A 26,806-nucleotide genomic window follows, 5' to 3' on the forward strand; every position below is an offset into this window, starting at 1 on the left:
CGTTGCATACGTTTTGCAAAGGAAATCAAATGAATCGACATTGAAATTGATGGTCAAATTAGCTGTCTTTGAAATTATTATGAGAACGAAATAACGCAGAAAATTCAAATCGTGCAATGTCAATATACATTACCTCTTTTGTATGTCTTCTATTATTAGAATATTTGCATAATTTCATATGAAGCAATTTCAAAACTTCATTTTTAAAGAAGACATTGAATCGACTTGACTCTAGTGTTTGAAACTTTTTTTTCTAGAAAATTTCTCATAATCGATTTAAAAAAACGCACAGATATCGAAATATTCAGTATCTATTTATGGCTTTGATAAATCAAATCAAATGTTTCTGAAAATTTGATGGGTGAATAGCATTTCCTACATATTTTCTACTAAATTTGCTGCAATTATTTGTGAACATATAATTTTCTTAGAAATTTCTTTTTTTCATTTTGTGATCTAAAGTAATTCTCGTTACCATTAATATTTCGCCGGTGTGAAATAAAAATTACGCAACATTTTAATAAATATGTTGCATAACGGCAAAATGTTCGAAGTGAATTCAAAATCTCTGCACTATATTACCTAACACAATTATAATTTGTCCTATTTTGTTATTGGCGCATTTTACGATAACAATGTTTTCTTATCACATTTTTCATACAATATTTGCTTTGGTTAACGTGGATTTATGAGACAGTAAAAAAAAATTGTAAAAGAATCATTTAATATTGCAACTTTAATAGAAATGTTCTTATATGCAAACATCAGAATGAAATGAAAATAAAACGATTGAATATTAGTTTTTAGTATTTTTTTCTTGTAATTTATGTTCGCCCATTGTGTAAAAATATAATTTTAAATAATATAAGATACGTTTTTCCTTTAATTTTCTAAGTTTATACTCTTAAACATCAGTCTTAAATTTGTTTGGAAAATTCATTTTGAACTTCTTTTACATAGAAAATGTTTCAATTCAATTTTTCGAGAACAACTTATTCTTTTAAAAGTATTTTAAATAATATTGCTTTGAAATACACTACCGTGCAAAAGTTTAGAACCACTGGGTATTTTTCATACAAATTGACCATTTTTGGTGGACTCATTAACATATTTCGGAAACACCTGCACTCTTGATATTTTGTGCATAGTTTCTACAACGTTTCAATAGTAAACACACAGAGGTTTCATCAAAAAATATTCATGCATTTCGAAAATATAGCAATTTGAATTTGTAATGTGTGAAAAATGGGATAAATCTAATATGGTCAGACAAAGTCTAAATTGGCCAGATGAATTTCTAAAATGAGCAGACAAAATGTCCGATTTGGGCAGATATATTATACCAAAATTTGACCGAAAAATTTCGAATTTGAGGCGACAAATGATCAAATTTGTATGAAGATTAAAACAAATCAAATTCAAATTGATATAGTTTTTAAATACGTGAATATTTTTTGATGAAACCTCTGTGATTTACTATTGAAACGTTGTAGAAACTATGCACAAAATATCAAGAGTGCAGGTGTTTCCGAAATATGTTAATTTGGGTCCACCAAAAATGGTCAATTCGTATGAAAAATACCTAGTGGTTCCAAACTTTTGCACGGTAGTGTATATTTGTTCACATGTTTACAATCAATAACTTTCCTTTCTGTTTATTTAAACCATTATATTTAAAGGTTACCAGCAATAGTTGATTTGTTTGGACAACATTCATTAGCAAACGATTTAGACAGCCGTAATCTAGATGTTGTGAAAAATGTTTTTGTTGCCCCCATTCTTGGCGTCTGTTTATTATTCAATTCATAGAATAACAAATTTTTGTAAATAAACAATCATTATCTCCTGTAGCCCTGGCCGTGGAGTTAGAGTTTTGTTTTTCTATATTTTTCCTCGATTGTTCTCGATGTTTTTTTACGACTTCGTTACGTTGAATTTGATTCTGCAGAAATATCTTCAAATATACTAATAAGTTGATCGACACCATATAGAATTCCTTCTTCAAAATTTCCAATTTCCCATTGTGAACGGTGGTCAATTTTAACGTGTTCATCTAGTCTACGCGATTTTGCAAAATCAATAAGCCAAGCGCCCACTCGATCTTCATCATAAACAATAAATATACTACTGCCGACAATTTCATGACGTTGAAAAAAATGGGACTTTTCAATGTAGCCGCGAATTTGTTTGAGTCGTTCCAATAACTGTTTGGTCACATTTTGTTTACGGCATAAAAATCGGGCGATGGTGTTATACACATCAGTATCGCTTTTGACAGTCTTGAGATCTGTAATCGGCGAAGAACCTTTCATTCTCAGTGCTTCAATGCGAAATCCTTTCGATTCAGAGCTCGACATGCGTTCTCGAAACAGCATGTAACGTAGTTTTGTGACAGCTTCTTGCTTATGCTCCTCGTCGGTTGGCTCTGTTGGCGCTACAGCTATCATTTTTTTGTATAAGTCATTACGTAATTTGGTATTTTTTACTTCACTCTCAAGAAATGTGCGCCTCCCCATCTTAATATCCATTACTGCTGGATCTCTGAAGCCATGCAATAAATCTTGTAGTTCCAAATATGTGTCTCCATTCGACTCAGTTACGCCTAAAAATTTTGGTACAATTTTCGATGCATAAGCATCTTTACTGATTCCACGATATGCAATGGCTTCGGAATCATCAACGCCTGAAATTCGCTTTCGTACAATCCCATTGGCCCCGGGTGCAATGCTGTAAATACCAAAGAAGACAAAAACGGATTTATATTGGGTGTGTGAATTAAAACCGTTTTTTTTTGTGAAATTTGAATCTTCATTTAAAGAAAATGGTACAATATATTTTGTTCAAAGTATTTTCCATCGGAAGCGACATTCTTTGCCTTAATTCCAGGCGATTTACAGAAAACATCTCGAAAAAATAACGGTACTTCTGACGTCATAAATGAATTAACCCATTTTTTTTACTTTTTTTTACTTTTTTGAAAATAAGTAAACCGTTCTCCACTTAGGAGATTTTGAATTGTCTGAAACCTATGGTTGTAAGAAGTGGCGATGTCTGGAGTATACAGCGGGGGCATAGCGTGTGTTTTTATTCAATTGCTCCTTAGAAATTTTTGTCTCGATGTGTGAAAAGTCACTGAAAAATTTTTCCTCGAAAAACCACTTTTTTGAGACAATGAGCAAATTTTTCGATTCTGCTGTCTCAAATTGATATATAACGATTAGTTATTGTTGGGAACGATCAAATCTAACATTTTGATATGATTTCATCTCCGCATAACGGACCATATCTTTCCCACCTACGCATATATGGCAAAACAAGCATTTTCGAGGGAGCGATTGCGGCGCCCTCTATAATGAAAAGGAGCAATGATCAAAATATGGTTTTTTCTGCATGAGTCTATCGAGAAGGGTCCATTGTCGATATACAGCGCCAACCCGATACAAGAATAATCTTTTTTTCAATTTTTTTCCGTGTGAAAAAACAGCCCCCAAAGCAAATGCCGTTTTTTCTCCAATTTTCAAAATTTTGCATTGTTGGAAAAAACATGATGCACACAAGATAGAATATTTTTCCCGACTGATTTAGAAAGCTGACAAATAACACTTCAAAATGACATATATGTCATTGAAATGCTATTGCGCATATGTGAGCGGTACAGTCTGACGTGAAAAACCGGTTATTAATTCACACACCCAATAAATAAACATTTTTTTTACAATCAATTTACAATATATCTATTTTGATACTCATTCGCCATTAATCGATTGCATTTAATCATTCAACTTCGTTTGTCAAAATCATTTTGGTACAAAAGCTCTGGGGTATGATATATTCACACATTTTTTTTGTGTCTATTTTTTTATAGAGGTCTACATGCTAATAAATTGATTTTGAATATGTTTATTGTTGAAATATTCGATCAAGCTACGAATTTCAAAGCTTGAATATTTATTCTCGCGTATTGGGCTAAGATTGTGATAGAGACAGATGAACAGAGACAATATCGAAGAAAAAGAAAAAAAACAACGTTTGATTGACGCATATTGGCAGTTCATTTACTCTGATTGTGCGAACATACGTGCGCACATTGTCGTATTTATTAGCAGCATGGATCAGCTCTAGCTGTCACTCTATTTGTTTCGATTTCTTCGCTTATTTTGCTCGTTTTCATTTTTTGTTGTCGCATGAGCTTGCTATATTTAGCTTTTAAAATATAAATATAAACATTTCTTTGATATATTCCTGAATAGGATTTAGGAAAGTACGGCATCGAATGAGTTATCGCCATTGGACTTTATCAGAACAAATTGCACAAATGCAATGTGAATATTTTATTTGACAAATGTATCGAAATGAATGTTAATCATTAAGTTATACGAAAAGATAAATACTGTATAGTTTGTAGTATGGGCGAGTCAAGAAATCTCGGTTAGTGTGACATTTCTTCTTCTATCACTTATCAACATAGCTTGTCTGAATTTGAACTGAATGGAAACCCTGTGCTTACGTAGGTTAATGTGCGGCTTTATTGATTTACAGTGCATTTGAATTGCAAATTAACAGCTCAACATTTACAATTCGGTACATCATCAGAAAATAATGATGACGATGACGATTTTCTAATCCCCTCATGTGGTTTGTATAAATCGTATCACAATAAATATGTCGTAGTAGTCTCATTCGTTATCTTCGCTTTGCGAGTATCGTGTGAACCTCCGAGAGTAAATCACAAACTTTATTGAAATGTTCGCAAAGGTAAGACTCAAAACGCAATATGCAAAATTGGTGCTTTAAGCGTTAATACGCAAATGTGAATCTTCATACATCATACTGTTCAACTTCGAATTTTAGGCCATTATTACAGCAACAAATTTACTCTTTTTCTGCGTGCAACGGAATCAAGTTCCACTTTCGGTAACACTGTGATCAAGTCTGAGTTTTATTCCTAATGGTTCATATATATGCGATTTCCTTATTCAGGCTCTGTTTATAAATACTGATTTTCTTGATATCAATGTTTGAGCTACACCAACTTCTGCATAACATAAATAAAATTCGTATTTGTGTATGCATACACGAATCATTCTTATTTGCTTTTTATACGTAGATTTATACGTATGTAATAATTAAATATTTTAAATTTATTCATATGACGCACAATTTTATGCAATAAAAATATCGTTTCTTCATCGAAACAATATTTTATACGGAATCATGGACAAGAGTAGAGACAGATAACGATGGAAAACACCAACGTATTCTTATAAAACGGTGTGATTTGTACGTAGCTTCCATTTGGCTTAAATTCCGCAAGTCTGTGTTTAAAGCGCTGAAAATGGCTCGAGCTGAATTTGAAGTGAACAGTTGTGCTATACCTCTTATTATATAGGTATCTCCCCCATCGTGATGCAAACGACACTGAACTTTCTTTTCTTATATTGATTCGACTCTTCATTTTATATTTTCTGGTTTTCTTTGTGTATTCTGCCAGCATGTCTCTTTTTATACCGATGGAACATGGATAAAGAAATGTTTTATTGTATTGTACATTGCAGATACAATTAGATAACACTTGATAAGAGTGATTATTGAGAAAAAAAAACATTTTAACCTGAAGACTTTACCTTCAAAATGTATATTTTCAAAGAAATTTATGACTTCCAAGTTTGTCCAGTTTTTTTTCATATATTGTCCAATTTTTATCACTTGTTGAAGTCATAATTTATGTGTAAATATTATATTATATTATTGCATTATATTTTCGCAGTTGAAAAATGATATTTCCTACAAGTCAGGCAATTCAAACGAGTGAGATCACGTATGAAATTCATTGAATACCAACGGCCAATGCAATAATAAAAAAATTTATTAAAAAATTTGCGGGATTCGTTTTATTTTACCTTTCTGGATGTCCAGCTAGTTGTAACCAAGTTCCTGATGGTATACTTTTTTGTTGCTGTAGTAATAACACAGGTGAGGCTGGAGCGCTTAATTCCAATGCGTTCTATGAAAAAAAAAAAACAAATCATATTTATGAACATATTGAAACAAAAATTTGATGAATAAATTTGGATACAAGAAGAGAACCAATAGTTTAAATGGAACGGAAGGCATATTTTGTTCATTTTTTCCTCGTTTTATTGCTTATCAGTGCGGCTGAAACGCTCGTGCGACGTTGCTCTTATTAGCATACTGCTGCGTTTACGATTGCGTTTGCGGTAGCTGTCCGACAGATTTGTAAATCATTCATTCCCTCTATGTTTGTACTATATTTTTTATATTGTTTTTGCGTTATCTTATTTTGTTTCACTCTCACACACTTTTACTGTTATTGGTTTTATCTTTTATTTTCTGTTCATTTTGAATCTATCAGAGAACGTGCGCGTTCGCGCATTTCATGATCGAACGTCTGTGACGTCAATTGGTGACTGCAACAAACACCAACCATGCATAATTCACTAATGTTCGTCTCTGTGCTTAAATTCTGGTTTCGATTGAGACTTAGTTAATTTAACTTATCATAACTCGAATGGAATAGCTTACGATTCAATCATGGCGGTATATTAGACTAATTAAAATCGATACAGACACGTTTTGGGGTACATACTATTGAATTCCCCACCCTGAATGCCCACGATTTATCATGATTAATAAAAAGGTTTATTGTGATTTGCCTCGGATGCTGATTCGATTGCACTAAAACACCTTCACAAAAATACTCGATATAAGAATTTCAGTGGAAAACGGTTTGTATCTAATCTCGTACAAGTGAACGCCGTGTTGTTTGTCACGTACGCGATGAAGTTTTCTGCTCTAATTATTCAACGTATAAGTAACCAATATGCACTTGCGAATAGACATTCTACATTTCTCTTGACTAATTCTAATAGTTCAATTTTGTTCAACATTTTTGGGTCGAACTTTGACGTATTCTTCATTATTGTACGTTCAAATTATTCAGGTTTTTTGTGCATTTGTGGTTGAGTTTTGCACTTGACTTGTGTTCACATTGTTTCCGAACCATCAATGGTATGTACGTTTTAGGTGTATTGTTGTCTCTGTCATTCCTTTCATAACAAATTGCGGCCACCTCCATTATGATTATTTCGATTTTGTCAGATTTTCGGCACAAACCGCAACCAGTCTCAAATACAAGAGAACGATATGACGGCATGACTAGCGTCTTTGAAAACAAAAGTCGAAAAACTTCTTTATTAATGTACGTACAAACAAAGACATACGAAAGATATTATAAGCAAATGCCTTAAAAATGATGTTGACCTGTTGACCTATTCAGAGGTCGGTCGCCCGTAGGGAACTTTCATGGTTCGAGTACCTTGTGAAATGATGAAGGCGCTGTTTAAAATCAAATCTATTTTGAAATAGTTAGCATTCGAACAGTTCTGAATTGAAATTCATCATTAACATGGGTTCATTTCAGAAAGCAAACAGTATGCACAGTTTAATGACGGCTTTCTCCTTATCAACTACAGATTACACTTACTCAATTTTACACTGAGAATCATATTTTTTTACCATCGAAATTACTACACAGATAATAATTCTCAGACATTATAGAGGTTTCTGAAAATGTAAAAAAGGGAGATTGAATTTAACGTAAGCAAAAGAGAGTTGTAATGGGAACTACGGCTGTGAAATTGGAGGTATCTTTTTTACGTACCTCAGATTTAAATCTTACTTTTACAAACACTTTCAAGAGACTGGGCTTTGTCTCAGTAGTTCTCATTTTATTTGCTGTGTTGTATGTAAGCTTTGCGTTACAGTATATATAATAAGGGAAATAATCATAGCAATTTTGCCAGATGTCGTAACATTAATAGTATTTTGAAATTACTCAAAAAAAATTGGAAAAACCAAGTAACCAAATAATAATCAAGTGGAGTTTTGAAAAACGTGTTATCGAAAGTAATCAATTGACGTAGGTATTCTATAATGTAGAATGATCATAAATTATAATATTTTTTCCTAATGAAAATTTCAATGTAGAAAAAATTATTTCTCGAAAAAATTGTGGATTCAAAACTACTTTGCTGCTATACCACTGATCGTATATCAAAATTCTGCTAGAAAACAAAACGCGTCTTGTCTACGTAATTGGGTTAAGCTGAAGTTTTTTTTTCATACTGTGCATAGCGAATCTTTTCATTCAATCTACCATATTTCGATAATAGAACCACCTCTGTTGCCATACCATTCTCTGTTTCTGCATATCATCGTGGAAGTGGGAATAATGACCATTTTGTGTTCTATTGTCAAATGAAACACGAAGTGTGATTGTATAAATTATAAAACACTAAAGATCAAATCAAGTTGTCTATATACACATATAATTATGCTGGTTTCAGTACGTTTTTTTTATCCTACTCGCCAAATGGTTAGCAATTGATAAAGTGACTCGCATCTCGTACGTTGTGCAGTTACGTATTAAAAATTTGATTAAAACTCTAAAATTCCTCTAAAAACTCTAAAATTCGTACAGATTACTACAACAAATTTATAATCTACAAGAACTCAGCCCTATCTTTGTAAACGTATCACAGATTTTAAGGACAGAATTTTCCAAATCTTCTATTCACACTAAATAATCATCATTTGATTTACAATACTTACAATGGCGAAGAATTTTAATAATGACATATCATTTTCCGAGTTTTTGTCGCTTATCGAATGTGGAATCAGTCCTAAGCTCTGCAAGGGAAAAGAAGAAAAAATGGAATTAGAAGAAAAACCATTGTGCTACGTAGCCTACGTTTGGTGGTTAATTGGTTTTAAAGAAAATCAAAGCCTTGTAAAATTATGTATATACATAGTCAAGATGATTTGTCCATCTTTCGTTAGATTTGATCACGATGTGAATAGGAAGGTGACATGCACAAAAAAGTTTCTTTCAACTACCAAATACTGAATACCAAACCAGTTTTAAAAAAATTGATCAATCGTTGTGCACCAATCAATCGTTGTGCACGCGTCTGAGAGGTAGCGAAACGTAAATCACATTTAGTAAGAAAAACAAAGATGCTGTTGTTATTCTTATTTTATAATTTGAGAAGCATACGAATGTGAGTCAACCTGTGATAGGCGAGCAATAACCCATTGGCATATTTTTATTGCGTTATTCACTTTTATTTAATTTTCATACACTTTTTTCATGGCTTGTGAAGGCGATTCATGTTGAACGACAAATACACTGAACGTTTAAGTAAACACATGAAATATGTCATTTTAATATTAAAATCAATCAATTGGCATTATTTTTGAGAACAATAATCAACAATGATTCAATTATTCTGGACAAAGTAAAATACATTCCATTTAGAACTGAGACAAAAAAAATGTTGTAAGATATAATTGCAACCACAATAAATCCTCATCTGTTTAACACAAGAAACTGTGTTCTCGAAGAGCTCATATTTGCGCGATAATAACAGATCGGTTATATGCAATGACAAGATAAAAACGAGTTGGGCGATCTGTAACCAACCCTTTTGTTTTTTCTGCAAATCACGTGCCATCTATCTGAGATGTTATAAGGTGTTTGTAACATAGGCTTTGATCGGGGTCCAAAGGCAAGAACACTCAAAATAATAATCTTTTTCTTAACTGACAGAACAATCGCAAGCTTCGGTCGTTGTACATAGCCAAGTGTATTCGTTTGAATGGAAATTAAATCAATTTAAGATTGATTATATTTGAATGAAAGATATTTCAATGTTTGTGTGAGGGTATTCAGAATGCGAACAATTGTTAACAATAGCGTGTTGAATTTTTTTTTATCTGCTGGTAGCCTTGCAAATCATTCATAATTTGTTGATTTTTCGTGTTATTTTTTATAATTGTAGGTATTATTATTACGATGTTCATCACGAATCATAAATTGTAACCTGTTGCTATCAATTTTATCTTTTCGTTGCGTTTTCAAATTAGCCTTAACTTATTGCGTTGTTCCCATTGTTTCCAATGCAACTTGACTCTGATACGCAAAATGGGCATTCAAAGCATCTTTCATTTGACGTATTACATCTCATATCAGTTTTGACAAATGAACCCGTGAGCATAAAAACAACGTATTGACTCTTCGCCGATGAATACGAAACGCAAAAAAATCGCCGAACAAAGTGAAACACCAATCTGTTATTGGATCAATATGAAGCATGAAATCGTTGGCTACTATTTTATTCACGTTGCGCTTTGTTTCGAAGCGCGGCAAGTGTTTCATTTTGTTCCAGTAACAGAACGTTGTATCACTTTGTTCGGCGACGCGCTCAATGTACTGTTTCGGAAAAATATGCATGATTTGATACAGTTTTGAGTCCATTGGTATGATGATTCATTTTAACACAACACCCATTCTATTTCGCTCACACTTACGTGCACTTTAACGTTGCTGAAACATGTACGTTCTTGTTTCTTTACTGCGCACATCTTTTTAACAGTAAAGCAGACTTCTTTGTTATACGGGTAAAAATTGCACGTAAGTGTGAGCGAAATAGAATGGGTGTTGTGCGTTCGTGTTTTGGCCATGTATAGATTTCACTATATAAACCAATGTATTCACAGCGGCGTGAACCCGCGTTCCGAGGATTTCATACAAACTTCCCATGTAGACGATCCGAAATAGGCAACAGTCGAAAAAAAAGTTTAATTTTTTTTTCGATTTTCATATAGTATTTTTTTCTGCTCTATTGGTGTTATCGGCACATCGAAATTCGCGCTACTTATCAGTTAATTTTCACTTCATAGACAAATCACGACCAAAACCACCATTAAAATGAATCATCATACCAATGGACTCAAAAGTGTATCAAACATTTTTGTTTCAATTAAAGTGAAACACAATTTCTATAGTCAGCCGATATTTCACGATTCACTTTCAAGCGAACAGAATTTATGTTGCACTCGCACAAAAATTTATCAAATCATGCATATTTTTTCAAGACAGTACATTGAGCGCGTCGCCGAACAAAGTGATACAACGTTCTGTTACTGGAACAAAATGAAACACTTGCCGCGCTTCGAAACAAAGCGCAACGTAAATAAAATAGTGGCCAACGATTTCATGTTTCATATTGATCCAATAACAGATTGGTGTTTCACTTTGTTCGGCGATTTTTTTGCGTTTCGTATTCATCGGCGAAGAGTCAATACGTTGTTTTTATGCTCACGGGTTCAAATGAATGTTGAGACCTTTTAAATCACACATTTTCTACCGCTAATCTGAAAATTCCAAATTTTGAGAAAGGAAAATGTACAGTGTCAACTGAAAATGGAGACTCAAAACCTAAATTTATTATTAATGAAAGACAAAAAAACAGTATATTTCTTAGTTTTTTTGTTGCTGAACAAAAGCGAAACTTAGCAGCAAAATCAAAGGAAGCTGAAGTATGGCGGGTCAATTGCTGACATTTCGACAATTGCTGACTGTTTTTCGATTATTTTCATTTCGTTTGTCATATTTTGTACTTTTTGTACAAAATAGCTTATTGAAAGCTATTAAATCACTAGATCGATCCATTTTAGTCTTAAAAACAATACCAACTCATACTTTAACATTTTATCCGCAGAATGAAGATGATTGAATTGCAAAAACTAAACATCGGGTTTCGGAAATTGAAAATCGTTTCTAAAATATATTCATATCGTATTTTCGTAATGTAGTGCATCTGTACGGCATTACTATGTAGTACTCAATTTCATTTATTTGCTTACTTTTTTTTCTCTCTTTACTTCCAATAAAAAAGATAAATTAGTAACATCTTTTGTGTTGATTCAACACTGTTGAATTAATATAAAGCTACTGCTGAGTCTTGACTGTGTTGTTGCTTTGATGTAGCCTTTTCTTGCGTATGGCATTTTTTATTTATTTTCTTCATTCGATAATAATATTCCAACCATTTTTCTTCAGTTTGACTCAAGTGTTGCGTGCAGACATATTATCCGTACGTCAGTGCCGAATGACGTTAATGGACATTGCTTACGTTTTACTTGAAATTCTTTTGCATATTTTTAATTTTGAAAAATGTAGAAAATAAATTAACAGGTAAATTCAGTAAATTGATTTGATCAGATTCATCAACAAATGATTCGATCGATTTATAAATAGTATAATGATTAAAATACTTTATTTCCAAGCTCAACATTGCTGACTGAATAAATTCAAAGCCTCTGAATAATAGTGACGTTGTCGGATGAATGCCAAGTAGGATCGACTACGAACATCGGCGAGAAAAAATTGCCAAATGAAATCATGAATACATTCAGACATAATTATTATTATAATATATACTTAAACATTGCCATATATCGCGATATATCTGTTCGACATGTTCAACATTTTTTTGTAAATATTATCAATTCGCATAATATTCGTCTGTTTCGATGTTTTGGCACGTGCATCAATCAGTTTTTAAAAACCGGTCAAAAATACAATGCCCAGCAACTATTTGAATATAATTTTTTATAATTTAAAAGATGAAAATTTATTCAAAGGGCTGAAAAATATTAATTTCGAAAAGAAAATCATTCTTTTAGCACTTTATCGAAGTTTTTTCGCATATTATAAGCGATAATACAACACATAAAGATTATTCAGCCATTACGTCTTTTCAGCGACAATTCATTTTGCCGTAACCGTTTGAATGCGTAGAAGGTTACGTTTGTTTCACATCATTCTATGCGTTAGGGGAACGCAATGGTGTGGGAACTTCTACTATGTCACTGTGACAATCTTTTGACATGACAACAAGAAAACATAAAGAATGAAGACCTCCATTCGTTTTGCTTTGAGATGTATGAATTAGGATGAATGTGAAGAACTTGATCTCAATATGCGAGATGAGCAGTAATCACAACATCTAAGAAACTAATTTGAGACATGCATTTCAGACTGGATATTTATCTGAAAATCATGACGTCACGTATACTTCTCATACTTCGTATATGATTTTGTTTCGAGTTTGAACTTATTGAAGCTAAACATTTTGTTCGGACAATTTGTTTATTCGTGCTAATAAAATGAAAACTGATTCAAATATAAATTTTTGAATTTGTAGCAATTTTTTGACATTAAATCATTTCGACATGCTAGTGAAACTTAGCATTCATTCGCATAAAATGTTAGAAATTGATAGAAATATTTCTAGCCTGATGCTAATGTTCGAATCTATTTGAGTGGTAAAATTGTAGTCGTTCGGTCTACAAAGAATGGCTGATTACTATATTGAGAAAAAGTTTATTGATTCATTTTGGTCTTGAGTTCTTAGGTAAGCAGCCTTTCTGATCATGAAAATAATAAACAATACAGCGCCGCCTGGGGACTAAGTGTAATGTGTCATACTTCCAACGTTCGAACTAACACAGACGCACTAACACAGATGCATATGTATTTGTTATAGCAAACTATATGCATGATTCTCTATTTCAACCATTCTCCAGGTGCCGCTTTAGTTTTCTTGTTTGACGTTTCCTATCTGTTTATACAGACGATCAGAGAGGCTGAGTAAATGTGTAAATTTATCGATGACGTAATTCGAACAGCCTTAAAAAAAAATTTTTTGTAAATGTCTGAACAAAAAAACACTCATAATTCCATTCATAGCATTTTTTGTTGCAATTTGCCTTGCTCCTTTTAAAAAAAAGCTCTGTCATTATAACATATGGGTGTTTATTCATTTAATCGCTAATAAAATGCTTACTAACAGACAATATTATACTAAAGAAAAGAAACTCCCTTAAAACAATTCGCGGTAATTAAAATGTCGAATCATTATAAAGTCAAGTTGAGCGTATATGAATGAATTGCTCGAGGTCGATAACAAAATCATGCGGTAATCATAACTTAAGTGTCATTTCTGGGAGAGAATAAAAAAGTTGAAACATGCAATTTTTTGTACACAATTGTGTAACGCATGTTCCTGCAAGCATGTTATCTACGTCATAGATCATTCAAATACGTTGAAATCGAAATAACAGCACCAAACTACATTTGTGACCTATTCATTATCAGTGCGCAAAACGAGGGTCGATGATGAAAACATAATATTATATTACACACTCAGAACATAAATTATACAATATTCATCGCTGAACATACCTTTGAACTTGAAAACGCTTCATCTAAGTAGTACAACCATGCACAACTATCATTTTGTCAAAAAAAAACTAAAACAACGTTCAATGGTTTGTCAGTAATCATTACTATAGTTTCCCCGCTTCTTATCAACAAAAATGGCAATATAAGCATATTCATAAAAATTGTTTAGTAAATTCACTTTTCTTTGAAATACTAAACTACTGATTGTTTATTTGCCATATTTGTACAATGTACATACATAGTAAAAGTGGATGGATGGATTACGGGTTGACATATGTTGAAAAGTCGTGACTACTCAAATCATGTATTTATCGTCGTCGATTATATGACAAAGACGAAATAAAAATGTAGCACATACAGATGGATGAAAATCGGAATTAACAACCAAAGTGAAACTGATTTGACAGAATAATGTGACATTGCTCAGGCAGAAAAAAAACACATCTAAATAATTGCCAATAGTAGTTCCTGTTCGTTCAATTCATAGTTTTGTTGCTGCCAACGATATATTATTCCAACGTTTCCATATTCGATACATACAAATAAAAAGAAACGCGTACTGGTATTGCACAAGTGAGATTTTTTGACATATGCTTCTTTCTTCTTTTTGTGTTATTTTATATACAACCTCTCCGCTTTTTTTTGTTTAAATTTGCTTCTTTCCGGTACCAACATTAAAATGACGTCAATGTAACCTTTAAATGCAAACTGAACGAAAAAAAAAAAAAGAAATCTATCCACCAGAAATGTGAGATGTCGTTTTCATATCAAGCCCTAGATACGATTCCGTTCATAAAATTGTAATGAATTACTGTAAAAATTAAACAAATAATAATCGATGGTCGCATAATCTTCTAAAATTGCGGTTGTATCAGAAAAACAACGTGTTCGATCAGTTCAACAGTGCTGATCGATGACGCAAATGCACGCACCACGATTTCCAAATTGGCCGCTTCGATGTTCTTTTGAGGCGTTTTCTTCTTCTTTTTTTCGTTTCAGTCTTCAGTACAACAAGGCTATTGGAAAGGTCGAAGAAACATTTGTTGAAGAAAAATAGAATAAAAAGATAAAACACACCTTATTGCTTTTGATGTCTTCTTTTTCATGGTTATCGTTTAAAATTAGCATTTTCCACAAAGCTTTTAAATTGATACAGTCGTTTTGTGTATATTTCAAACGTTGATTGGTCCAAGCCATCGGTCGATTAATGAAAGTCGTAGTCATTATCCACAGTTAAGGTGCGAAGGGTGTAGGTAGTTTTCCCTTTGTTGCGATTTGGAAATAAAATAACACACACTGTCGATTGTTTTGGCCACATTAACAGTTATTCAAGAAAGTGTCTATTTGCAACTGAAAACACATTTATTAGCGCACAACAGTCGTTGTTATTCGTTAGAAATTGTTACACTTTATCTAAAGTAGAAAAGTTTTTTCAATCGATCATTTGTTTCTTTCATGAAACACTGATTCAAACCGTTTTATTTTGTTTTCTGATTGATTTGATCTCTGATGTGAGCCGTCACACAAATCATTAGATTTTTTCTCCCAGCAATACTACTTAATAAATTTAATGAGTGCGTTGTTTTTGTTTCCTCGTTTAATTCACAGTATATTCAACTAAACATACTTCTGTGATGATTCTTTTTTCCCTTTACTTTCTGTTTGAGTTCAATCAAATCGTGTTCTTTCTCATTGAAAACGTTTCACTGCTTTTTGCACTTGAAATGCTCCTAAGTAGTCCTTTCTAATAATAGAAAATTATTTTAACGAAATAAGTAAAGTGTAATATTTTTGAATATAGGAAATCTCTTTTCTCCTATTTAGTTTTGTTTGACGTTCCGAATAAATGTGGTTGGATTTGACACGGCCGACGTCCGATTTCGATGAATGTATTACTCACGACTGAACCAAGTAGCATGAAACGAAGTTGTATATAGAGAGAAACGAGTACACTACGTTGCCGTGGTACTGAAACGTAGCGAATGCGATCAACAAAAGATGAAGCCTGATCCGTTCACTATAAAGAATGAGCATATACAATGGAAACCGAAACGTAAGCCGCTATAAACATGCGACTCAACAAACACCGTTGTACTGCTGTTCAAGTAGTCGAAACAATAACGATAGCATTCAATACGACGTGCCGTCTTGAACGACGCACTTACGTCGACAGCACTATCATCTCTGGATGTCTAGCGTTTTCGATACGCTTCACTTTTTTTTGCTTTATTGTGAAATTGCATCAACGAGTTGATACCAAAGGTTTAAGACCGTCGCGTTTTCACCAAGCGATTAAATTTTTGCCATTTTTTTGTTTCATTTTGTTTTATGGTCATCGCCCACAATTTGCACGTCAGAAATTCCGTACTTCCAAATTGAATTTTTCTACCTCTACGTCTGGTTTGTCGACTTATTTATCGAATTTCAATTTGAAATTCAATACACCGAAGTGTCGTCACACTTTGTGTACATAAATAATACATTGTCTTTAGTCAGTCGACCGATGTGAATGTCCGTCAACTATTTATTTCTCGTATCATTCGGTTTTGTTTGACACGAGAATCTATTTTCGAGCTTACTGATAGAAATTTTAATTTGTATCATTTGAAGGGTACATATACAGTGAACGAATATATCCACCAACTTATTATCAGTCGACATAAAATAAACCATTTAAATTCTGTTTCTAGGCTACGCAAAGAAATATTTGATAATATAATGAAATAAAAATCAATTTTTGTGCACACACTAAGTTTCATTATCGAAAACCTGAAAGCTAAACTGAAGACATCAATTTATTTCAACTATTTTTGCTGAATAACTCCTACGGAATAAAATTAAAACAGAGCCCACAATCTGTACACAGAAAGGCATAATTGATGCTAATATAATTTATTAATATCGGTATCCGTAACCCAAACACAAGTATTCTGGAATTTGAAAATTTCCACTCGAAGTGTTTGTTTGTGAAACTCGGTTGTGAGTCGTGCACCAATTATCACACCATAAATTAACGAAAGATGGAAACGAATAAATCAATGAACCGTAATAAACAGAAATCATTTCCAAAAAATATTCCAAATGAACCAAAAAAATAATTAGATTCACATTACAGAATAATTTTTTTCAATATTGGTAATGATGAGTTGCAATTTCGTTTATTTTTCGCATTCATCGCTACTACTATCGTTTCTCAATTAGAAAATCATGTTGTTAAGGTCTGCGAATTTGAAAATAACGGAACTAGTGATTGAAATCTTATTTTGAAACGCATTCACCAGCAGTCTCTCCCGCTTTGGCGAACGATGCAAACAATTTGTTCAAACATGCAACGAAAGAGACAATAGCAATAAAAGTAGGTACGTCCGTATGACGGTGTTGACGTCATACAATGCGACATAACTGCTGCATTAATCTAGACCACATGAAAATGTCAAGCTTTAAAAAGTCATTGAAATATTTACACGCACTTTGCTGTGTAGATAAAAACAAAAAATTAAAACAAATGATAAAACACAATGTACTTTTGCAATGATTCTCCTTGGCTGCTTTGTTTCGAAATCTTTAATAATGATTTACATTTGATATCAACAAGGATTTGTTTTTATCTATGGTATTGTTTATCTTGTTGGTCTTAAAAGAATTTTTTTGAATTGCATTTCATTTGAGAAAAAAATGAGGTCAAAATTATACTGAACAAAGAAGAAGCGATTCAAAAATCTAAACCATGAATGTGACTACAATCGCTATATTCAATATTCTATGTGTGCTTTAGTATTATAAATATTTGGAATTTATTCACTAGCGAATGGCATATAGTTGGACTGCACTAAATTAAAATAGCCGTGAATCAGCTGATTTTTCTTATGAATCAAAAAATTACTCTTCTCCACCGGCACATACGAATGCAATTTATTGTTATTGTTTGTCAGCGCCACGCGACGACGAGACTTGTAACTACCATCTATCAATCTAAATCCGAAGAACGCACACAGCCATAACTTACTTATATTCGAAAGTAGCTTGTCAGCTGTCACAATGAAAATAAGAAAGTGAAAGATTAAAAAATTATAATAAAATGTTGTATTTCTGATAAAATCAAAATTGTTGTCATTCTTATAGTGAGTAAAATTGGTCGCAATATGAATAACCTTTTTTTTTCAACATGAATACACAGATATCATTTCGGTTATAGATTATTCGTAAGTTTTTGGCGAATATAGCATAGCATGATATTTGATGAAGTATTTGGAGAGAAATTCTCAAACTGAGATATTTGAGTGAGTCAATCAAGCTTGAAATGATTGGTTTTTTGCCATTTGACACAGTTGTTTACTTGATCATAAATTGCGTATTTTCAGTTACAAATAGAACAACGCAAGGAAAGCATGGAGACATTATGTCAAGAGCTGGGTATTCCCCGAAAGCAGATAAAAGAAACTAAGCGTCTGAATCGATTTATTGTTGTCGCGCATAAAAATTGGTTGAAGTGCTTAGTTCAAGAGAACAATGTGGTGAAGTTTCCAACTCACCCTGGATTCGAGGAATGGCCAAATAATGAAGAAAATATTGGACAGGATTGGTCTTTAGCTTATTTTACGGTAGTCTAAATTCCATTCAGATGAAGAAAAATTGATATTGATTGGATTCGTTGATTCAATATTTTTTTTATTTTCTATTTTGCTAGACTTATAAAAAATTCACCCATAAAGTAGTTCCATTGCCAAATTGTCGAAAGGAAACTGACACGGATTTCGTCCTGAACTTTGCTCAACTGCTTCAGAATATATCAGCGTCAAATCACAGAAATTTATGGAAGGATGCTTACAACAAATACTCTGGCCAACGTGCCAAAGTTCCATTGAAAGAAAACCTCAGTCGAAATGAAAGAAACACGGTGAATTTATTAGCATACGACACAGTGTTACTTGAAGCAATAACACGCACGTATGGTTGTAGCATACTGCACGTAAAATTGGACAAGGTCAATCAAATGGATGAAGCTCGTACTGATAAAAAACGTTCTATCGAAACACATGAGCGTTTTGAACCACATCCAAATTTATATCCAATAACTGCCGTAATCGAAACGAGCTCACACTTTGTGCTTATCTATGGCAAATTCCTGGAAAACACTCTGAACGATTGCGTTACATACAGCCCTGGTGTACTTGATAAATCTCATAACAAACCATTATTCGTAATATATCAGTTGTGGCAATTAATGAAAACTTTGCACGATCGTGGTCTTTTACTTGGGAATATCGGTCTAGATGACATTTTCGTTACCGAAAATCTTTGGCTTCAAGTAATACCACAAATCGATTTAAATATTTTACAAAGCGCGGAAGAAAATGTAACCGAAACATCCATTGAAAATGTGATACAAAGAAAACATCCCACGGTGTCGTTATTGGATGACCTGTCGTACTCTTTGAGAGATTACTGTGAAATGTGGTGCAACGGTCATGTAAGTTTTCAACCATTACACTTGTTTTGACACACTTTTGTTTCCATCACATGAATTTTTTCTTACCCTTTTCGATCCCTCTCGAACAGACAATATCCAATTTCATCTATTTAACCATTTTGAATGACTTATCGGGCCGACGAAAGGGAGATCCCTCATTTCACCACATTTTCCCATGGGTTACTGACTTTGTTTCAAGAAATGGAATGAATTGGCGAGATCTGACCAAATCGAAATACCGTTTAAATAAAGGAGATACCCAATTAGATTTAATGTTTGCACCGATCGGGGCAGCAAATATGGTCCCTCATCATGTCTCCGATGCGCTTTCTGAAATTACATATATGGTTTATATGGCAAGAAGAACACCAAAATCCGTGCTCTGCAAGCACGTTCGCCCTATATGGTAAAATTTTATATTTATATTAGATAATATTCGTTATTTGATCATCTGATTTACTGGAACAACAAACAGGGTTCCAGCGGAATATCCTGCATCAATCCAGCGACTGTATGATTGGACACCAGATGAATGCATTCCCGAGTTCTTTTCGGATCCATTGGTTTTCAAAAGCATACACGAAGATTTACCAGATCTGGAAATACCTAGCTGGTCAAGTTGCCCAGAAGATTTTATTGCAAGACATAGAGAGGCATTGGAGAGTCAAACCGTTTCGGAAAAACTACATCACTGGATTGATTTGAATTTCGGGTAAATGACTTGATTGTACGACTTCTATCTTTGGTAGAAAATGAAAAAAAAAGAACAAATGAAATTAATTTATCGATTTCCAAAGGTTTAAACTGTCTGGGAACGCAGCAATCAAATCAAAGAATGTGCATCTTTCGATTGTCGATAACCATCAAACGCTCTGTAGACGGGGTATCGTACAACTTTTTAATCATCCCCATCCTCCAAAACAATATCAAACCATTTTTACGTCAAAAACTCCGCCAAGAATTTATTCTCAGAATGATATACGTCAACGTATGACTCGCAGTACAGAAGATCTCTCCAATAAATATCGAAATGAAAATGATGTTGGTGATTCGGCTGGAGGATTGAGCTCTACACAAGATTTGTCATTCCGTGTATCACGTTCGTCGTCGAAAAATCGAATACAACAGCAAAATATTCCAGAGGACGCTACCTGTACTTCTTCTATTGAACGATCAACTAGTTTACATTCCAACGTACTAAAGTCTCAAAACCAAATCATTCTCCCGAAAGATTACAATCCGATTGCAGCACTGCATGCCGTTGAGAATATGGAAGTATTTCTGTCAAAGACCTTTTATAAAAATGTAAAAAGTGCCAATTTATCACGAAAGAATGTTGAATATAATACGGCAACAGCGACGCCAGCAACAGCGACGACGGCGGCGGCGGCAACATCTGACGAGGGTATCAATGCTTTTACAAACAAAATATTCTCGGATCGTTTCGAAGAGAATTTAATGAAAGATACGAAACGGTTGCATAATTTAAACCACAAGAATTTAGTGGTTCAAAGCTCTACGCGAAATTATAAGCAGATGATTAGTAATCATCGTCAGCGTGAACTTCAAGTGGTTGCTTGCATTATTGTAGAACTATTTCTGGCAAATAAACTACGACCGCTGGGTATTGGATCCATGCAAAAACTGAACGATCGAATTGACGCATGCAAAGATGTATTGAAGATTGATTTTGATTTGTTGCCAACGTGTGTTCAGTACCCGATAAAACTGTTGTTCTCATACGGAGATGGGTCCAATCAAACAATCACCGACATTGGCCTGCCAAAAATGTCAGCTGCTCAAATGTTGCAACCATTTTTGAGCAACTTCTTGTTTCCATTTCCTTACGAATATTTGAACGTCTATACGCTACTGAAGACACTATATCAGTATGAGTCGGCAAACGAGCTGTTGGACCTTCTTACATATTTCGAATGTGACCCAAGTTCCACGGATTGTAAAAAGTTCGATGCGTTGAGCAAACAACGAACACTGTTCAAACGGAAAATTGCTGAATGCAAAGTGATGGCATGTGCTGCTCAAATCGAAAAGCTTCTGGTTCCGCGTGGATACGAACAATTTAACGTGGTTGAACTCATTCTTCCACATATTATCGATTTGCTAAAATCGGAAAATACTTCTATTCTGGCTGCTTGGTTCTTATTCGATAGTGCAGCAGTGGCACTTGGCCAAAACAAAACACAAACATATCTCTTGGAGCCCATCTTAAAATTGTACGATGCTGAAAGTGATGAGCGTTTGACTTTTTTGAATAGCAACTTTGATTCGTCGATGAGGTTCGCCGGATCAACGTCGTCGTCGTTCAAAAGTCGAAAAACTATCAAATTGTACCATCATAGTTTTCTACTGCGTTTGATCGTCCGTTTCGGGCTGAGCTGCTTTTTGGAAAACTTTGTACCACCACTGATTGAGGCAATAGGGGGTTGCTGCAAAGAGACAGTTCAACATTCATTTTATCATTGTCATGAGAACCATGAACACAGTCTGGTTGACACAACGAAACAATCAAACAAGAGCAATGTAACATACAACATTCCATCTACTAATGAAGCTATTTCGAAGAAAGTAAATGAATCCGACGAAATGTTCACGTTCGAAAATGAGGGCGATGATTTACAGAAGGTGGCAACAGTGAATATTCAATTAACCGATTCAAGCGATAATGATGCGGACACCATTAGTAGAATTATCGATCAATTTGAAACCAATTCCAACGATGGTAAGAATTCAAATCTAAGACTATACACATCGAATACAAAAAAACAATGTTTGCATTTTACAGATCACATTGATTTGAGATTGAATCATTCAAATGCAATGGAAGTTACAGAAGAAACCACACTTTCTGAATCCGGTTTGCGGTTGTCCAGTTTATCTGGATTAAGTTTTGAAGAGGATCAAACTCAAGCCAATCAGCATAATATTTCCGAGAACTCAACGTCTAAAGAGTCTAAGGAAAGCAGTAATTTGATGTCTCCGACAATCCCCATTCCATCTTCATCGAAACGTAATCAACTAAATACAATTGATTGTGAAATAGGCAGTAAAATTAGTACAGAAGATGCTGATTTTCTTGAAGCATCTATGGCTCAAAAGGCCAGTCGAGAAAAATCAGTTACAGCCCCGAGTGTTGCATCATCAACAAAGCCATCCAATTGGGGTGATCAACAAACACAATACCAAATATCTGATATGTGTGCGGAAAGTCTCATTTGGCTATCGCATCGATTGGGCCCCGTTTTGACAGCACGGCATTTAACGAGGAATCTTCTGAAAATGCTCACATTGTGCTACGTAGGACAAGAGTACCTTTTACCAGATAATATCCAGAACGACGATAATGTGAAAAATCTGCATGATAATCTATTACTATTCACGGTCGCCGATGGACGAGTGGTGGGGGATCGAAGTGCCGTTAAAGTGCTTGGTAATTTGTTCTATTTGATGGAAAAACTTTCTATATTTATAATAATAATTTGTATTTGTGCACAGAGTGCCTAACATCAGTAACTGCGATTTACGGTGATCATTTTATCCTGCTTCAATATTTTCCACACATAACTGAACTGATTGCATTGTGTAAAAAGCGCATTACTTCCAGCCTTGAGGGTGGACTCATAAGTTCATTGCAACTCCTGAAGTATTTAGTACCATGTCTTAGTGACACAACTATCATGGATCAGTTGCACGTAAGCGCATAAAAATTCATGTTCAAATAATGAAATGATAATAATAATAATAAAAACACAACCATAGGACACAATCTTGAAAAGCATTATACACCCAATCATTAGACTGATTGCATCAACACGTATCATAATGCCGAATGGTTTTCTGGCACGAAGCACGATAGCCAGAAAATTAGTTGACGCATTGTATGTGCTTGCCGTTCGAATTGGTCCCGAAATGACCAAAAATCATTTGTGCGTTCCAGCACTACAACGGTATGCAAAAATGAAACCAACATTCCAATGATATGTTTAACAATAATTATTTCCTTTTGTAGATTCTTTTTAATATTCGACAAAGCTCATGGTATCAGCGACAATTTAAATGAAGAGTCTAGTAGGAATAGCCCGACTTTTGAGGATGCAAACTTTATTGAGATTCGCCGAGACGGTGGTACAAAAGAATGGTCAATTAAAGGCTCACCTATACAAATAACTACAGCCAGGTCCAAAGACGATAATTCGATCGATAGTATTACACCGCCTAAACAGCAATCGGAAGACTCAACCGAAACCACGTCGACAAATAGTTTACGTGAGAGAGCTTTAGAGGAAATAAAAGAAGTTTTTACACCTCAATTAGCTCATGTATATGTACCATTCTTGAAATATTTAGGTGACTATACTATGAAGCAATTTATAAAAAATTTACCATTGATTTTGACACTGTGTCATGAGTTCGAGCAACCAGAATATGCATCTATTGGATATAGCTATCGCAAAGACTCAAGTGATATGACTCCCAACGATGACTCAGCCACGGACGGTATTGACTTTCCTTCGAGCAGCTTTGGTACCGCAATGATTGGCAACCGAATCGAAGTGTACAAAGAGAACGAAAAGAATGAAATTGGTCACATGGAGCTCTTAGATACGATTTCTCATAAATACGATCAGATAAATACAACACGGCATTTGCGTGGAAATTGGCTTGCCTACTGGGAACACGAAATTGGCAGACCCGAAAAGCATCACTTCAATTTTAAACAGATAAAATTGCAAACCTTCGCCGGGCATACAAATGCCGTACGTTCATTACTCTGTTTAGACAATGAGAATAGTTTTGCTTCGGCTTCGAAAGATAAGACAGTTAAATTGTGGTCATTGCGCAGTGAAGGTGACGGCTCCAAGATCCATTCCTGTCAGTTTACATATGCAAACCATCGCAAGTCCGTTCACTCTCTTGCCTTCCTCGAATCTCTACGTTTAGCTGTTTCATGCGATTCTGGTGTTCACATTTGGTAGGTTTTCTTTCTCATTTTGAGTTTAATTTGTGTATTATTGCTCTAAAAATTCTAGAATATCACACTTACGCTTACATCTTTCTAAAGGGATCCGTTCGTTGGCGGTGACATCGGACAACTTGAATCAAATAGATTGACACCAATTAGCATTGTGAAAACATTTCCATCTCCAAGTGCATTAATATTAGCTGGAACGGCAGAATCAAGCGTAAAAGTAATAGATTCTCGCACATTTTCCTATGTAAATGAATGGAAGTTCTCATTGAATCAGACAAGTGGAAGTGTGCGATGTATATGTATGTCACCATCTATAGCTGCGCAAAATCGAAATGCTTATATTATAACATTTCTGTTAATATCGATATTAATATGATTAGAATATTACACATAATACATATTCATATTTTAATATTAACGAAAAAAGTAAAATTGGCCAAACGAACTACATTTGCAATGTAGACTCACGCTAAATCATCACCGATGCAGATCGAAACAGAATCACTTGAGTATTGGTGTTGCTGTCGCTTCGTTCGTCTTTCTTGTTAGAGTGAGATATGTATATATGAACGTAACAGCTAGCTGTCGCGCTCAAACACACACTAACTGGCATTCTGGATTTTTCATTTTGGCTGATTCTTATAATTCGCATAAACATGAATTCACAAAGAAAAGTATATATACATTCTGAATGCAGTATATATTAAGCCGACTCACGGTCGGTGCAACATACTGCTCGTTGATGTACACTTCGGTGTACGGAGAGAAGTGGATTACTCATGAGGTGCCACGCAAGAGTAATATCGGTCATTACTGACAAAAAAAGACCGATATTAACATCCGATGTTAATAGATAGATATTAAAAAAAATTTTAATATTGAAATAATATGAATATGTTAATAGAATAATATTGAATAATATACCAGAAGATGGTAATATTTTTATCATATTAATATTAACATTAACATCAACATATTAACAATCATATTCCATTAACATATTCATACTGTTTTGTTTTAGCTATATCACCATCAAGTCGTTGGGTCGCTGTGGGATTGAGTTCAGGCCAACTGATTTTGTGTGATGGTCGCACAGGCATGATAATAGCCAGCTGGAAAGCAACTGACGGTGAATTACTTCAACTGCTTGCTATCAATGAAGATCAACTGATCAGCACCAGCTTAGACCATAGCATTTGTGTATGGAGTGCCAATGATGGTTCACTTTTATATTATATCAAGTAAGATATATATTCATTATTATTGTTTGTTCAATAGTCCAATCCAAAGTAATACAAATCATTTCCCTTTGAAAAAAAAAAATTAGGAGCCCCAATGAGCCGGTTCATGTGCTCAGAAATAATCAAAACGAATTGATATTTGGAACACCAGCAAATAGAATCGGGGTATACGGGAATGCTTCACCGGAATCAACGTACTCAATTACAAAATTGCGAACCGAAAGTTTCAAAGGTGTTTTAACGAGTATGGCAGTACTTCCATTGAATCGCATGCTGCTTGTTGGCGGCGACAGTGGAAACATTAGTTTATTGTGTTAAGATTGAATATCTCTCTATTTGTTCGTTTCATTTTTATTCTTTTTATTTCATTCCATAACTCAACCATGAAGATATTTGTTTGCCTTTTTTATTATTTGTATATTTGGTTCATGAATCCTTTTCTATCAATTTAGGTTAATATCAAAGATTTATAATTCCCTGAAAGCCAAAGTAATATTTCCTACCTACTTTAGTGATATTACAACGTCTGTATTACAGGCAAAAACAAACCAGAGAATAAAAATTGTACAAGATTTACACTAGAATAAAAACTATTGCAAATATCAAAATTAACTGACTTTATCAACAGTTGTGAATTTAGAATGCATGTTATTTTGATGTGTCCAATGTCTATGTCTAATCCGTACCACAGTTCAACCACCTTTCAAGCGTTCACGTGTCTCTGTTGTCGTCAATGACGAATGCTCGTCTCTGTAGATAATTGCCAATTTTCACTTTTATTTTCTAATCAATTAAAAAAGTGAAAGCTAATTTCAATGAAATTTTGCTGCAAATTTTATAATATTAGCTTTATTTTTGAGCATATATTTTATCGGTGACGGTAAATATCAATGAAAACTTCTTTGAAATTCAATGATGCAAAATGTCTGCACATGCGTGTGTCAATGTTTTCATCCAACATTGTCCTCGACAATCCTCTCCGTATCAAGCGTTCA

At 34.0% G+C, this 26,806-nt stretch overlaps 2 protein-coding genes across 6 annotated transcripts; one reads left to right on the plus strand and one right to left on the minus strand.

The window, feature by feature from the left end:
• Window positions 1–295: 295 nt before the first annotated feature.
• Window positions 296–16,183, minus strand: LOC129568629 (inositol-trisphosphate 3-kinase homolog). 4 transcript variants are annotated; one of them, XM_055446749.1, is made up of 4 exons: window positions 15,188–16,180; window positions 8,632–8,709; window positions 5,901–6,004; window positions 296–2,727 (listed from the first exon to the last, which is right to left on the minus strand). In XM_055446749.1, the coding sequence occupies exons 1-4, from the start codon at window positions 15,332–15,334 to the stop codon at window positions 1,926–1,928; spliced, it is 1,131 nt and encodes a 376-aa protein (XP_055302724.1). In that variant the 5' UTR covers window positions 15,335–16,180; the 3' UTR covers window positions 296–1,925. The 4 variants fall into 4 exon arrangements, with proteins under 4 accessions (XP_055302724.1, XP_055302726.1, XP_055302727.1 ...); XM_055446751.1 differs by lacking the exon at window positions 15,188–16,180 and adding an exon at window positions 15,043–15,121; XM_055446752.1 differs by lacking the exon at window positions 15,188–16,180 and adding an exon at window positions 8,828–8,847.
• Window positions 16,184–16,671: 488 nt separating this feature from the next.
• Window positions 16,672–26,419, plus strand: LOC129568628 (WD repeat-containing protein 81). Of its 2 annotated transcripts, XM_055446747.1 has the most exons (14): window positions 16,672–18,231; window positions 18,306–18,390; window positions 18,472–18,711; window positions 18,798–19,580; window positions 19,670–19,986; window positions 20,056–20,292; window positions 20,378–22,320; window positions 22,384–23,028; window positions 23,094–23,290; window positions 23,358–23,545; window positions 23,608–24,570; window positions 24,661–24,869; window positions 25,592–25,811; window positions 25,898–26,419. In XM_055446747.1, the coding sequence occupies exons 3-14, from the start codon at window positions 18,499–18,501 to the stop codon at window positions 26,127–26,129; spliced, it is 6,147 nt and encodes a 2,048-aa protein (XP_055302722.1). In that variant the 5' UTR covers window positions 16,672–18,231; window positions 18,306–18,390; window positions 18,472–18,498; the 3' UTR covers window positions 26,130–26,419. The 2 variants fall into 2 exon arrangements, with proteins under 2 accessions (XP_055302722.1, XP_055302723.1); XM_055446748.1 differs by having other exon boundaries at window positions 16,672–18,390.
• Window positions 26,420–26,806: the final 387 nt, after the last annotated feature.

The sequence above is a fragment of the Sitodiplosis mosellana genome, unplaced genomic scaffold, assembly GCF_009176505.1.
Source record: "Sitodiplosis mosellana isolate CC-2019 unplaced genomic scaffold, AAFC_SMos_1.0 Smas_scaffold_21, whole genome shotgun sequence".
Taxonomy (NCBI): Eukaryota; Metazoa; Arthropoda; class Insecta; order Diptera; family Cecidomyiidae; genus Sitodiplosis; species Sitodiplosis mosellana.

Excerpts from the sequence above, each read along its gene's own strand:
- LOC129568629 (XM_055446749.1), bottom strand. The coding sequence starts at position 15,334 with ATGACTACGACTTTCATTAATCGACCGATGGCTTGGACCAATCAACGT. Across the intron at positions 8,710-15,187 it reads AAGACATCAAAAGCAATAAG|AGCTTAGGACTGATTCCACA; the intron begins GTGTGTTTTATC and ends TTTCCCTTGCAG. Across the intron at positions 2,728-5,900 it reads CTAGCTGGACATCCAGAAAG|CATTGCACCCGGGGCCAATG; the intron begins GTAAAATAAAAC and ends TGGTATTTACAG.
- LOC129568628 (XM_055446748.1), top strand. The coding sequence starts at position 18,499 with ATGGAGACATTATGTCAAGAGCTGGGTATTCCCCGAAAGCAGATAAAA. Across the intron at positions 20,293-20,377 it reads TGGATTGATTTGAATTTCGG|GTTTAAACTGTCTGGGAACG; the intron begins GTAAATGACTTG and ends CGATTTCCAAAG. Across the intron at positions 24,571-24,660 it reads GATTCTGGTGTTCACATTTG|GGATCCGTTCGTTGGCGGTG; the intron begins GTAGGTTTTCTT and ends ATCTTTCTAAAG.